Here is a 14,576-nt window from a genome sequence, read left to right on the forward strand (position 1 = left end):
GTTATCACCCCTCGGCTTTATCAGCACCTTCATTGAGTGGCGTGATTCTTTGTACAGCATTTGAATGGTGATTGGTTTTTAGGATCAGCTAAATACAAAAAAAATAAAAAATACTGTGTGTGCTACAGTGGGTAGTGCCGTCATTTCAATCTATATCCTCTAGGTGTCAGTCTTTCACATACTTAACTGGAGTTGAGTGAAAAGGGAGAACAAATAAGGACCCTGTCCAAAAAAAGCCCATTCAGTTTACGCAATTTGGCGAGTCTCCCGAAGCCTATTGTTGGGCATGTCATTAATGCACCATGGCAAATTAATCAATAAAATGGAACCATGAATGTATCCACCATTTTTAAATGGTTCAAGTTCTGTCACACGGTACTGCCCTGCTAATTGACTGTCCCCTATCATGAACAATGACGTGGACAATCAAAATCATACACGAAAAATGATATGCCTTGAGATCAATTATGTGTGTGTACTGCTTTCAAACATCCCTATTTATCCATCCTTGAGGGCTAGGTGGTTTATGTGCAGTCAGTGCCGTGGTCTCCAGTCTGTGGTTGGTGGGGGTCGGCGATGTGTCCGACAGAGGCAGGAGAGGGGGCTTGAAGGCGGGGCGCTACAATGTGCGGTTCGGTCAGAAGTTGCTGAAGACGGAGGCATTAGACTTGCGGATCGCCAGAGCTAAATTGAAATAGAGGTAAGAACTGCAAGTTAAAATTAATATATTTAGATATGAAATAATTGCAGTATTTGTAAGCATGTCCGCTTATTTGGATTACTTTGAATATTGACCATTAATCAATGACCAAGGAGTTGGGCTACATTTCTTAACTTTTACCATGTGTCAGGGTGGTGTGGGTTTTTGATCAATTATCAGTTATATGAAATATACATATTTATATCCATCATCAGTGCCGAGTTATAGGCCTACCCGAAGAAAAAAACAACTATAAAATACGAAGTCTACAAGTTCAATAATAGCATGCAAGCAGTGGTGACCTGTCAACTAAGATGATTCTGTGTCTTTTCTTTACAATTCACGACATGATTGGGCCTCATGTAATTATTCAACAGGTACTTAAATCTTTCATTTATTCAGATTGTTATAGGTTGTCTATTTGTTGTCTGTTTAGACTGTTGTGGAGAATGGGGCAATCTGCAATCCAGGGGGTGGGGTTATAGCTGGGGGCAATGACAATACAATGGAGAGGGGCTGGCCAACATAAATAAAATGAGAGGACAAGGGAGAAAAGAATGCGGACTAATGGGGGGTTGTTAAGAGGGGAGGAGATTGGAGGCGGGGGAAGAGATGGAGAGGGGCTGGCCAACATAAATAAAATGAGAGGATAAGGGAGAAAAGAATGCGGACTAATGGGGGGTTGTTAAGAGGGGAGGAGATTGGAGGCGGGGGAAGAGATGGAGAGAGAAATCATATATATGTTTTTACATAGTGCTTGAAAACACACTGTGTTTAGTAGGAGGAGGCATGAAGAGTGGGAGCTCTCCCTCTTCATGTTTGCATTGTTCCGAAGTCCCCATGCTTTGGGGGAGGGGGTCAGTTAGGGCTGGGGAGGGGAGGGGGGCAAAATGGGGTTGAGGAGGAGGGTGTAATAGCTCCCAGATGTGTGCTGTGAAAACATATGGTTTTCGATAGCCACTGTGATGCACAAGAGGAATATCTGAACACACACACTTTGGTGACATGTACCTTCATACATACATGTACACTCTGAAACACTACCGCCAGACCTCATAGTATGAAACATTAAATGTGATGATACTCACACATATACACACTGATGATCACATGATAGCACACTCAGTGCACAAAAAAACACACACAAGCTAGACTGTCTGATTGTGTGCAGTACAGAAGGGGAGAAGTAATTTGTTCATTCCACAAGGAAAGTAGCCTAATATTGTGGTCTGCACAGTTACTTATAAGCAGTCTAGTTAGAAAAACTGTTCTCTGTGCCAATTGTTCCCAACTGAATGTGAGTTGTTGCAGTTTATAAGTGGTTTATGAACTTTACCGTGCCATTGTCATGTAACTGTAATACGCATTGGAGGGGGGTCTTATTGCAGCAGTGTACTGCTATCCTCTGAGAATACAGTCCTCTCTCTCTCTCTTCACTAACTCCCCCTTCCTCACTCTCTCTCTCTGTCTTTTTGGCGTGGCATACAGTGGTCATACTGTACGAACTCAACCTGGCTAGCTCTCTGCTTGTTAGAGAGAGAGGGGGAGGGGTTCAGGGAAATGACAAGAGAGGGCGACATAGAGGAAATGAGAGACGTGGAGGGAGGAATATGGAAGATGGGGAGAGAAGGAGGGGTGGGGTGGAGGGGCTCAGTGGTTCTTTTCCTGGAATTTAGCCCCTGGTCTGTCTGCTTTAGAGTGTTTCGTAGTGGAATGGAGAAAAGGAGAAAAACAGAGGGATTGTTAAGAAAGACAGACGTGCCACATTCTTGCTGTCAAAGTTTTCCTTTTCCCCCCTGACTGTTTGGGGCCAGGGGAGGGCAGAGTGGAGGGTAAAAGAGAGAGGGAAGAGGTGAGGTCAGAATGCAGGATAGGAGAGAGATGGAAGAGAAAAGACAAGAGGCCCATGGATAAAAGACTGTGATGAGGCCCATGGATAAAAGACTGTGATGAGGCCCATGGATAAAATACTGTGATGAGGCCCATGGGTAAAAGACTGTGATGAGGCCCATGGGTAAAAGACTGTGATGAGGCCCATGGATAAAAGACTGTGATGAGGCCCATGGATAAAAGACTGTGATGAGGCCCATGGGTAAAAGACTGTGATGAGGCCCATGGGTAAAAGACTGTGATGAGGCCCATGGGTAAAAGACTGTGATGAGGCCCATGGGTAAAAGACATGGGTAAAAGATGAGGCCCATGGATAAAAGACTGTGATGAGGCCCATGGGTAAAAGACTGTGATGAGGCCCATGGGTAAAAGACTGTGATGAGGCCCATGGGTAAAAGACTGTGATGAGGCCCATGGATAAAAGACTGTGATGAGGCCCACGGATAAAAGACTGTGATGAGGCCCATGGATAAAAGTAAATCTATGACACAGCGAACACTATGTAACAGATGTGTGTTTCTGTATCACTTGGAATCAGTAACTCTTTGAAAATGTATACAGTCTTCTCTCTCCTTCTCTCCTCCTCTTCTCTCTCCTCCTCAGTGTCAGTCTACCTCCACAGAGACAGCGATCATGAGAGTCCTCCTACTGCTCTCCATGCCAGGTGAGTCCAGCACAGTCACACTGAACACTGCATAATATACACAACACTCTAATGTACACACAACAGTAGACTAACCCAATAAACATTCTATACAACAAAACACTTGTCCAGCACCTTTGCCTAAACATTTAGGCAACTTTGCCTCAACAGTCCTCCTGCTAGCTCAGCCCCCCCTCTACCAAGAACCATTTCCTTTCCTGGGTGAGTTCATCCATGTCATTATTACACTGTCTGTCCACGTGTACAAACACACCGTGACTCAGTACTGTGTCTCTTCACATGTGGTCATTATTTCCATGTCTTTTGTCTACCCACCCCGAGAGGTTACCATTTTACCAGGTAGATGGAAACATTGAATGTCCTGTGTATTTTAATTTGTTTATTGTAAATACTTCAATGACCACTTACTATCTCAGCACTTGTTAACATCTTGATTATGAGGTCATGCACAAAGACAATCTACCGTACATTTCCTCCCAATTTTAAAAGCAGGTGGTCGATGTTAAATTCTTGCAAGACTTGCAATGTTTTATGTGAAATCCCCACTGTGCTTGAGAAGATCTCTGCTATTCATCTGTCACATACAGAGTTGCTTGCCTGTCTGTCAGTCTGCCTGCTGTACATTTATCACAATATGTTATCAATGTAACAAAGGAATATCTCATACTGTACCTTTGTTAATTTTGCTTCACAGAAGACTATGGCCCTGATTATTTCCCAGGTAAGATACTTGTGTGATCTTGTTACCTATTCTACTCCTGTAGTATCATTAGTTTTGATAGACTGATGTAGAGAGCTTCTCTGCCCTATGGTGATGTACTGAAAGTTCTGCTCAGTGCCTCCATTTTCCTTGAGAGAATTCAGCAATTCCCTTGTTGCTCACCATCTCTCTCTCCCTCTCTCTCTTCACCCCCCCCCCCCCCCTATCAGATAATCCTGACACGGATGTCCAGCAGCAGATTCTGTCACAGGTTCCCCAAACGTTCCCTGGTCCCGAACGTCCTGGTCTGTCTGGTACTCACACCTTTCATTATCTACTATTCAACATTTATTATCAACTGGTATGTTCAACATCTATATCCACTGTCCTGTTCTTCTGTCGTATTAGTAGGGTTATTCCATTCAAATGTGAGTTTCTGTTTTGTTTCAGAGCAAGAGACAGAGCCCACAGAACCTGGCCCCCTAGGTAAAAAAACAGAGAGGGAGGGTCCGTGTGAATAGTTTTTGATGGATGACTGACCTGGACTATTATGCTATGTGTAGATGATTGTGTTGGATGGCTCATATGTTTTCTGTTGTGTAGATTGTCGAGAGGAGCAGTACCCCTGCACCAGACTCTACTCTGTTCACAAACCATGCAAACAGTGTCTGAATAGCCTCTGCTTCTACAGGTCTGATATTGCACACCTAACCCTTAACTTATCATGATAGCATTGAACATGGATTATAAAGTGTTCAACATCCCACTAACGCCGTTCCTCTCTCCTCAGCTTGCGAAGGGTGTATGTGGTCAACAAGGAGGTGTGTGTCAGGACCGTGTGTGCGCATGAAGAGCTGCTAAGAGGTGAGGTGTTCTTGTATACAATACACAACCAGCTGTCCCCACTAAAGAAACACACACACCCGTTTAGTTTTGTATTCACCTCTGTGAAGGACAAAGGCTGTAACACTTCTCTCTCTCTGTAGCTGACATGTGCCGTGACCAGTTCTCTCGTTGTGGTGTAGCGGCGGTGAGTGGCCAGTGTGGGTCACTGGGGAGCAGCTGTGGGAAGAGCTGTGGAGGCTGTTGAGAACATGGGACACATCAGAGAACACCAGCCCAAATACTGCCACATCTCTAGGGTCCACATCCCATCCCATTTTCTGTTTAATCTTTGACTGTATTCCACTTTGGTACCAAAGAACTCCCATGTTTCTTCTCTTTTCATCTCTCCTCCCTTTCAGAATTCCATACATAATGAGAAGTGGGATCAGTAGAACGTGTGTATGGATAAATATATATTCTTTTATACTCAACAGAACGTTGAAGACTGTATAATGTCACTGGTGCTATAAAATCACTACCACACTGGTGCTAAGGAATGGAAATCAGCAATCAGAGGCACATAAAAAAGCAACATTTTTATCTTGTTTTTTATGCCTAATTTTATCCTATATTCTAAATCATTGTGTGATGTTCGTTGTTGTTTACTATACCTGTGTTGAAAAGCAGTCATAGTAATGAGGGGACAGCCAGAGTGACAGCTACTGCTTACTGACCTCAACAACAGAGGCATTAGCAAAACTCAATCATCCATAACCATCCCACTGCCTTGGCACTGACTGGGTGGCAAGCAGCGAAAATCAGACTTGAAGAGACGGGTGCTGACCCCTGACCTCTCGAGTGTTATTGTGTAACATGGTCAACGTGACTAGAGCTACAGTGGCTGGTGACCTTGCAGTGAGTGCATAGGTTCACATATCAGTGGCAAGAAGTGCTTTGAAATGCGGCTCACAAATTGTTACTGTACTACTGCTTTGTAAAACCCTTTCACTATACTGGAGAAAAAAATACATGTTTTTTACTACAACTTTACCTTGGTGTGACTAATTCTGATGAGTTGGATTGGTTGTGCTTTATGTGGATCAAACAAACAAGCAGTGTTGTCAAAGATTCTTTATCAACATTCATTTCTTACAGATACACCACTGTTCTCTCATTTCAATTCCCTTACAAACATGATTGATGCACGTGTATCCATCCCCTAAACATCATCCTGATAGTTATCATAAATGTACCTCGATATGTGCTATTCCTAGTTAGTTACAAGTATATCAATCTAAATTCACAAACTGATATACATACAGCACATAAATATTTAACAGTCTTATGGCTTGGGGGTAGAATCTGTTCAGGGTCCTGTTGGTTCCAGACTTTGTGCATCGGTACTGCTTGCCGTGCGGTAGCAGAGAGAACAGTCTATGACTTGGGTGGCTGAATTGTTTGACAATTCTTTGGGGCCTTCCTCTGAAACTACCTGGTATAGAGGTCCTGGATAGCAGGGATCTCAGCCCCAGTGATTTACTGGGCGATCCACACTGCTCTCTGTAGCGCCTTGTGGTCAGATGCCAAGCAGTGTCCATACCAAGCGGTGGTGCAGCCAGTCAGGATGCTCTCAATGGCTCAGCTGTACAACTTTCTGAGGATCCGAGGGCCCAAGCCACATTTTTTCAGCCTCCTGAGGGGAAGACGTGTTGTCGTGCCCTCTCCACGACTTGGTGTGTGTGGACCATGATAGATCCTGTGTGTTTGTATATCACAAACTGATATACATACAGCACATAAATACTCACATCATGTGCTCTACATATAATAGTGTCTATTGGTCCAGACAAAATAGTTGGTTCAATCTCAACCAGATACTAGCAAGATGGACAGTACAGTAGTTCCTTCATATGGCCGATCAATTTGTTGCCTAGTGCTCAAAACAGTGACTCAGACTCGGTTCTCCCTTTGTATTCTGTTCTGCTGGTGTGTGTGGGAGGGAATCAAAGCCAACTGTATACTGGCAGCTGAGGATCTCATTCCTCCTCTGTTGTACCGGATGACACTTCTATCATCCACAGTCTCCTCCCGTGGTGCCGCTGACTTTCTCCCTGAGTAGGAGAGGCGTGTGTCAAATCATAGGAGATGATGATTGGATATTGGTTCTTGGAGCTGTTTGTGGGCTTTAGTACCCATGGAGGGACACAGGTGAACTGCTCAGTGCTCAGTTCCCCCCAGACATCAGGGAGGTGGGTAGAGATGGCTGCCTCCGCCTCATCTCCTGCTGCAGCTGCTCCTTCAGAGTGGACACCTGTGGGACGGACAAACAGACAGACGAGGTCAGGGACAGACATTAAGGGTATGTCTTCTTGCCCTTTGACCTCACGGCTGTATCTACCTGCTCCTCCAGCCCTTTGACCCGGTGGCGGTGGGCTCTCTCCCTGGCAGCCAGGGTCCTCTCTGCCTCCCTCTGGGTGACCCTCAGCCTCTCCGCCTCACGCATCACCTCGTCACGCTGCCTCACAGAGCTCTCACTCACATTGTGGGACTGCTCCATCTCAGCCAGCTGGGCCTGGATACACAGATAAAGGAGTGTTAGTCACTGGGCCACAGCAACACCAAATCACAGTGTTAGTGACATGGTGTCACACTGACAAACTCAAATCCCAGACAGAGATATGTCTCAGTGTTAACAACACAGGGTTGGGGTCGTTTTCTAGATGCTAACAAGAGGTATGTCAACACTACATGGGATACCATAAGCACACAGCTGGTGGGGCTGGGAGAGGTCTGACGACAAATGGTTAATAGCCCGTCTGTGGTGGTCACTGGTCACGTCTGCTTCTTGATTGGCTGACACAATGAAAGGCTATTCTCATTGTTCACATGCATGACCTTGATAAATTAATCTGTTGACGAAGGATTGAAAAATAATCTAAAATGGACTAATCAGTAATATAAGGTGCCTTCGGAAAGTATTCAAACCCCTCGACCTTTTCCACATTTTGTTACATTACAGCCTTATTCTAAAATGGATTTTAAAAAATCCTCAGCAATCGACACACAATACCCCATAATGACAAAGCAAAAACAGGTTTTTAGACATTTTTGCAAAAGTATTTTAAAATAAAAAACTAAAATACATTATTTACATAAGTATTCAGACCCTTTGCTATAAGACTCAAAATTGAGCTCAGGTTCATCCTGTTTCCATTGATCATCCAGGTACAGATCTGGGGAAAGGTACCAAAAAATGTCTACAGCATTGCAGGTCTCCAAGAACACAGTGGCCTCCATCATTCTTAAATGCAAGACTCTTCCTAGAGCTGGCCGCCCAGCCAAACTGAGCAATCGGGGGAGAAGGGCCTTAGTCAGGGAGGTGACCAAGAACCCGATGGTCACTCTGACAGAGCTCTAGAGTTCCTCTGTGGAGATGGGAGGACCTTCCAGAAGGACAACCATCTCTGCAGCAGTCCACCAATCAGGCCTTTATGGTAGAGTGGCCAGCCGGAAGCCACTCCTCAGTAAAAGGCACATGACAGCCTGCTTGGAGTTTCCCGAAAGGCACATGAGAAACAAGATTCTCTGTCTGATGAAACCAGGATGGAACTCTTTGGCCTGAATGCCAAGCATCACTTCTGGAGGAAACCTGGCACCATCCCTACAGTGAAGCATGGTGGTGACAGCATCCTGCTATGGGGATGTTTTTCAGCGGAAGGGACTGGGAGACTAGTCAGGATCGAGGCAAAGATGAACGGATAAAGTACGGATAAACAGATAAAGCCTGCTCCAGAGCACTCAGGATCTAAGACTGGGGTGAAGGTTCACCTAACAGGACAACGACCCTGACAACACAGGAGTGGCTTTGGGACAAGTCTCTGAATGTCCTTGAGTGGCCCAACCAGAGCCCGGACTTGAACCCGATAAAACATCTCTGGAGAGACCTATAATAGCTGTGCAGCAACGATCCCCATCCAACCTGACATACATTGAGAGGATCTGCAGAGAAGAATGGGAGAAACTCCCCAAATACAGGTGTGCCAAACTTGTAGCATCATACCCAAGAAGACTCAAGGTTCTAAACACTGCCAGAGGTGCTTCAACAAAGTACTGAGTAAAGGGTCTGAATACTTATGTAAATGTATGTATCAGTTTTTTATTTGGAATAAATTAGCAAACCTTTCTCAAATCCTGTTTTTGCTTTGTCATTATGGGGTATTGTGTGTAAACCGAAGAGGGAAAAAACAATAGAATCCATTTTAGAATAAGGCTGTAACGTACCAAAATGTGGAAAAAGTCAATGGGCCGCAATACTTTCCAAAGGCACCGTATGCTGAATAGTAGCCTCTTAAAAATGATATCAAAAGGAAATGAAAACCCGCAGAACACTATTCAACAGTGCCCTCCTAGCTAGGATATATCATGTAGTTTTCATACTAAATTTATTTTCAACAAGTTGTTCTCGTTAAACCTTCTTAACTTCATCCGTAACAGAAACCATAGGGGTCCAGATCAAGAACAAACAAGCCAAACAATTCTGCTCAACATTAGGGGTCTAACTAGCAGCAGATGCATTCAGAACCAGAGAGCCCGGGGCTACAGCCATTTTGTACAGATCCCAACTCACTTAAGCCTGCATGAGGTTTCATTTGGCTGCCTTTAAATGGAGCTCAGGGAACAACAGAAAGGCGCTGTGGGAGGGTTAAACTAATGAAAAAGAATGTACAATAATCTGCAACAAAAGCACTGTCTTGCCTGACTAACCCCTCACCTGAACTGAGAATTTCAGAGTAAAAACTACCAAGAAGAACACACTAGCCTCGTCTTCTATTACAGGACATTCTGCTTATAGTGATAGAGGTTATGTGATCTACTGCTTATAGTGATAGAGGTTATGGTGATCAACTGCTTATAGTGATAGAGGTTATGGTGATCAACTGCTTATAGTGTTAAAATGCTTCTGCATGGATTTGATCACTCAAAGAGGAGTGCACTGCACTGACTGTATAACAATCACTTGAGAAATAGACACTCACCATAGAAAAAGTGATCTTCTTTCTTACATCCACCAACTCCTCCTTCCACAAAGCAGCCAAATAAAGAATAAACACCTCCAACATCAGCCAATCACGTCAGCAAATGAGGTTTGTTATTGTGGTTTGACTAGAAGATAAGTGGGGGAGAGGTTAAGTCTATTGGACCTTACTTTGATGAATGCTGGGCATTATCAAATGAGTTTGACCCCAGAAAAAGACTAGCGGGTGACTAGGGAAAATGGTAATATAAATAATGATCTCCTATCTCATGACCATATTCCAGATACAGTTCATGGCCTTTTTGGACTCAAACTGAATTTGTTGTGATACTGACCTACACAGAAAACCAACTGACTGACACAATTAACTAAAGGCTGAATGAATAACTAAATCTTGACTCCTTTGATAATTCTGCCAAAGGGGAAATAAGCAGAATGACAAACTCAAATGCTGAAACTGAACTAGGGCTGGGTGATGGTATGGAGGTGTTTGATGTTTCTGAATAATAAACTCAGCAAAAAAAGAAACGCCCCTTTTTCCGGACCCTGTCTTTCCAAGATAATTCGTAAAAATCCAAATAACTTCACAGATATTCATTGTAAAGGGTTTAAACACTGCTTCCCATGGTTCAATGAACCATAAACAATTAATGAATGTGCACCTGTGGAACGGTTGTTAAGACACTAACAGCTTACAGACGGTAGGCAATTAAGGTCACAGTTATGAAAACTTACGACACTAATGAGGCCTTTCTACAGCAAAAGGCTGAGAGAAGCTGGAGGTCTTGTAGGCCTGTTGTGAGGCAGGTCCTCACCAGACATCACCGACAACAATGTCGTCTTTGGGCACAAACCCACTGGACCAGACAGAACTGGCAAAAAGTGCTCTTCACTGATGAGTCACGGTTTTGTCTCACCAGGGGTGCTGTTCAGATTCACGTTTATCGTCGAAGGAACGAGCGTTACACCGAGGCCTGTACACTGGAGCGGGATCGATTTGGAGGTGGAGGGTCCGTCATGGTCTGGGGCGGTGTGTCACAGCATCATCGGACTCAGTTCGTTGTCTTTGCAGGCAATCAACGCTGTGCGTTACAGAGAATACATCCTCCTCCCTCATGTGGTACCCTTCCTGCAGGCTCATCCTGACATGGCCCTCCAGCATGACAATGCCACCAGCCATACTGCTTGTTCTGTGAGTGATTTCCTGCAAGACAGGAATGTCAGTGTTCTGCCATGGCCAGCAAAGAGCCTGGCTCTCAATCCCATTGAGCACGTCTGGGACCTGTTGGATCGGAGGATGAGGGCTAGGGCCATTCCCCCCAGAAATGTCTGTGAACTTGCAGGTGCATTGGTAGAACAGTAGGGTAACATCTCACAGCAAGAATTGGCAAATCTGCTGCAGTCCATGAGAAGGAGATGCACTGCAGGACTTAATGCAGCTGGTGGCCACACTAGATACTGACTGTTACTTTTGATTTTGACCCCCCTTTGTTCAGGGACACATTATTCAATTTATGTTAGTCGCATGTCTGTGGAACTTGTTCAGTCTATGTCTCAGTTGTTGAATCTTGTTATGTTCATACAAATATTTACACATGTTACGTTTGCTGAAAATAAACACAGTTGACAGTGAGATGATGTTTCTTTTTTTGCTGAGTTTACAAGTTCTAAATATGTTTTATGAGTAGTGCAACTTGTCATTTAATTTAGCAATGTATACAAATATTGTTATAGAATCCATACCGGTATGTGGATCAATAACGGTTTTCACGATATACCACCTAGCTCTAAACTGAATCCACATTTTCTCTGTCACCTTTCAGACAAGCGTGAAATCAACAGCAGCTGAGGAAACGCACTCAGTGGTAGTGCTCAACATGGTCAATGTCACCTCACTGTTATCTTAAAGTTAGCCTTCCTTTGCCTGACCCAATGGTCTTCATATAAAAGTTTCCAAGTCTTAACAGTTGGGGTTGTCCCACCTTCTGTAGGTTAGGGAGTCTCAGTGTTTCTCCAATGCCTGTATCTCTCTGCCTACATGTATCAGTGCTATGTCTCTAAGCATCTCTCTGCCTACATGTAGCAGTGCTATGTCTCTAAGCATCTCTCTGTCCAGCTGTAGCAGTGCTATGTCTCTAAGCATCTCTCTGTCCAGCTGTAGCAGTGCTATGTCTCTAAGAATCTCTCTGCCTACATGTAGCAGTGCTATGTCTCTAAGCATCTCTCTGCCTACATGTAGCAGTGCTATGTCTCTAAGCATCTCTCTGTCCAGCTGTAGCAGTGCTATGTCTCTAAGCATCTCTCTGTCCAGCTGTATCAGTGCTGTGTCTCTAAGCATCTCTCTGTCCAGCTGTAGCAGTGCTATGTCTCTAAGCATCTCTCTGTCCAGCTGTAGCAGTGCTATGTCTCTCTTTATCTCTCTGCCTACCTGTAGCAGTGCTATGTCTCTCTTTATCTCTCTGCCTACATGTATCAGTGCTGTGTCTCTAAGCATCTCTCTGTCCAGCTGTAGCAGTGCTATGTCTCTAAGCATCTCTCTGTCCAGCTGTAGCAGTGCTATGTCTCTAAGCATCTCTCTGTCCAGCTGTAGCAGTGCTATGTCTCTCTTTATCTCTCTGCCTACCTGTAGCAGTGCTATGTCTCCATCTCTCTTCTACCTGTCTCAGTGCTGCCTACACCTGTATCAGTGCTGTGTCTCTAAGCATCTCTCTGTCCAGCTGTAGCAGTGCTATGTCTCTAAGCATCTCTCTGTCCAGCTGTAGCAGTGCTATGTCTCTAAGCATCTCTCTGTCCAGCTGTATCAGTGCTGTGTCTCTAAGCATCTCTCTGTCCAGCTGTAGCAGTGCTATGTCTCTAAGCATCTCTCTGTCCAGCTGTATCAGTGCTGGGTCTCTAAGCATCTCTCTGTCCAGCTGTATCAGTGCTGTGTCTCTAAGCATCTCTCTGTCCAGCTGTAGCAGTGCTATGTCTCTAAGCATCTCTCTGTCCAGCTGTAGCAGTGCTATCTCTCTGTCTCTAGCAGCGTCTCTCTGTCCAGCTGTAGCAGTGCTATGTCTCTCTTTATCTCTCTGTCTACCTGTAGCAGTGCTATGTCTCTGCTTTATCTCTCTGTCAACCTGTAGCAGTGTATCAGTCTCTCTGTCTCTCATCTCTCTGTCCAGCTGTAGCAGTGCTATGTCTCTTTATCTCTCTGTCTACCTGTAGCAGTGCTGTCTCTCTTTATCTCTCTGTCTACCTGTAGCAGTGCTGTCTCTTTATCTCTCTGTCTTAGTGCTGTCTCTCTTTATGTCTCTGTCTACCTGTAGCAGTGCTATGTCTCTCTGTATCTCTCTGTCTACCTGTAGCAGTGCTGTCTCTCTGTCTACCTGTAGCAGTGCTATGTCTCTCTGCATCTCTCTGTCTACCTGTAGCAGTGCTGTCTCTCTTTATCTCTCTGTCTACCTGTAGCAGTGCTATGTCTCTCTGTCTACCTGTGTCTCTCTGTCTGTCTACCTGTAGCAGTGCTATGTCTCTCTGTATCTCCCTGTCTACCTGTAGCAGTGCTATGTCTCTCTGTCTCTCTGTCTACCTGTAGCAGTGCTATGTCTCTCTGTCTACCTGTAGCAGTGCTATGTCTCTCTGTCTACCTGTAGCAGTGCTATGTCTCTCTGTCTACCTGTAGCAGTGCTATGTCTCTCTGTATCTCTCTGTCTACCTGTAGCCTGTACCTGTAGCAGTGCTATGTCTCTCTGTATCTCTCTGTCTACCTGTAGCAGTGCTATGTCTCTCTGTATCTCTGTCTACCCTGTAGCAGTGTTATGTCTCTCTGTATCTCTCTGTCTACCTGTAACAGTGCTATGTCTCTCTGTCTACCTGTAGCAGTGCTATGTCTCTCTGTATCTCTGTCTACCTGTAGCAGTGCTATGTCTCTCTATCTCTCTGTCTACCCTGTAGCAGTGCTATGTCTCTGCATCTCTCTGTCTACCTGTAGCAGTGCTGTCTCTCTTTATCTCTCTGTCTACCTGTAGCAGTGCTATGTCTCTCTGTATCTCTCTGTCTACCTGTAGCAGTGCTGTCTCTCTTTATCTCTCTGTCTACCTGTAGCAGTGCTATGTCTCTCTGTATCTCTCTGTCTACCTGTAACTTTGCTATGCCTCTCTGTCTACCCTGTAACAGTGCTATGTCTCTACCTGTAGCAGTGCTGTCTCTCTTTATCTCTCTGTCTACCTGTAGCAGTGCTGTCTCTCTTTATCTCTCTGTCTACCTGTAGCAGTGCTGTCTCTCTTTATCTCTCTGTCTACCTGTAGCAGTGCTGTCTCTCTGTTTATCTCTGTCCAGCTGTAGCAGTGCTGTCTCTCTTTATCTCTCTGTCTACCTGTAGCAGTGCTATCTCTCTTTATCTCTCTGTCTACCTGTAGCAGTGCTGTCTCTCTTTATCTCTCTGTCTACCCTGTAGCAGTGCTATGTCTCTCTGTATCTCTCTGTCTACCTGTAGCAGTGCTGTCTCTCTGTATATCTCTGTCCAGCTGTAGCAGTGCTGTCTCTCTTTATCTCTCTGTCTACCTGTAGCAGTGCTATCTCTCTTTATCTCTCTGTCTACCTGTAGCAGTGCTGTCTCTCTTTATATCAGTCTGTCTATCTCTCTGTCCCTGTAGCAGTGCTATGTCTCTCTCTCTCTCTGTCTACCTGTAGCAGTGCTATGTCTCTCTTTATCTCTCTGTCTACCTGTAGCAGTGATGTCTCTCTGTATCTCTCTGTCTACCTGTAGCAGTGCTGTCTCTCT

At 44.7% G+C, this 14,576-nt stretch overlaps 2 protein-coding genes across 4 annotated transcripts in view; one reads left to right on the forward strand and one right to left on the reverse strand.

Moving 5' to 3' along the window:
- The first annotated feature begins 574 nt into the window (after positions 1 to 574).
- On the forward strand, positions 575 to 5,829 carry LOC115143222 (microfibrillar-associated protein 2-like). 2 transcript variants are annotated; one of them, XM_029683381.2, is made up of 9 exons: positions 575 to 700; positions 3,152 to 3,254; positions 3,405 to 3,455; positions 3,949 to 3,975; positions 4,185 to 4,268; positions 4,405 to 4,440; positions 4,558 to 4,645; positions 4,745 to 4,818; positions 4,941 to 5,829. In XM_029683381.2, the coding sequence occupies exons 2-9, from the start codon at positions 3,224 to 3,226 to the stop codon at positions 5,042 to 5,044; spliced, it is 495 nt and encodes a 164-aa protein (XP_029539241.2). In that variant the 5' UTR covers positions 575 to 700; positions 3,152 to 3,223; the 3' UTR covers positions 5,045 to 5,829. The 2 variants fall into 2 exon arrangements, with proteins under 2 accessions (XP_029539241.2, XP_029539240.2); XM_029683380.2 differs by having other exon boundaries at positions 576 to 700; positions 3,194 to 3,254.
- Positions 5,830 to 5,895: 66 nt separating this feature from the next.
- LOC115143223 (rootletin-like) overlaps positions 5,896 to 14,576 on the reverse strand; it is a 50,742-nt gene continuing 42,061 nt past the window's right edge. For both annotated transcript variants that reach the window (XM_065001847.1, XM_029683383.2), the window contains exons 36-37: positions 7,178 to 7,351; positions 5,896 to 7,090 (exon numbers count right to left, since the gene is read on the reverse strand). In XM_065001847.1, the coding sequence (XP_064857919.1) occupies positions 7,004 to 7,090; positions 7,178 to 7,351 (261 nt within the window). In that variant the 3' untranslated portion in view covers positions 5,896 to 7,003. The remainder of the gene's footprint in view (positions 7,091 to 7,177; positions 7,352 to 14,576) is intronic.

This window comes from Oncorhynchus nerka, linkage group LG15 (genome assembly GCF_034236695.1).
Source record: "Oncorhynchus nerka isolate Pitt River linkage group LG15, Oner_Uvic_2.0, whole genome shotgun sequence".
In the NCBI taxonomy this organism is placed as follows: Eukaryota; Metazoa; Chordata; class Actinopteri; order Salmoniformes; family Salmonidae; genus Oncorhynchus; species Oncorhynchus nerka.

Coding starts and splice junctions, on each gene's coding strand:
- LOC115143222 (XM_029683381.2), top strand. CDS start 3,224: ATGAGAGTCCTCCTACTGCTCTCCATGCCAG. Junction 3,456..3,948: donor AGAACCATTTCCTTTCCTGG/GTGAGTTCATCC, acceptor TTTGCTTCACAG/AAGACTATGGCCCTGATTAT. Junction 4,819..4,940: donor GCATGAAGAGCTGCTAAGAG/GTGAGGTGTTCT, acceptor CTCTCTCTGTAG/CTGACATGTGCCGTGACCAG.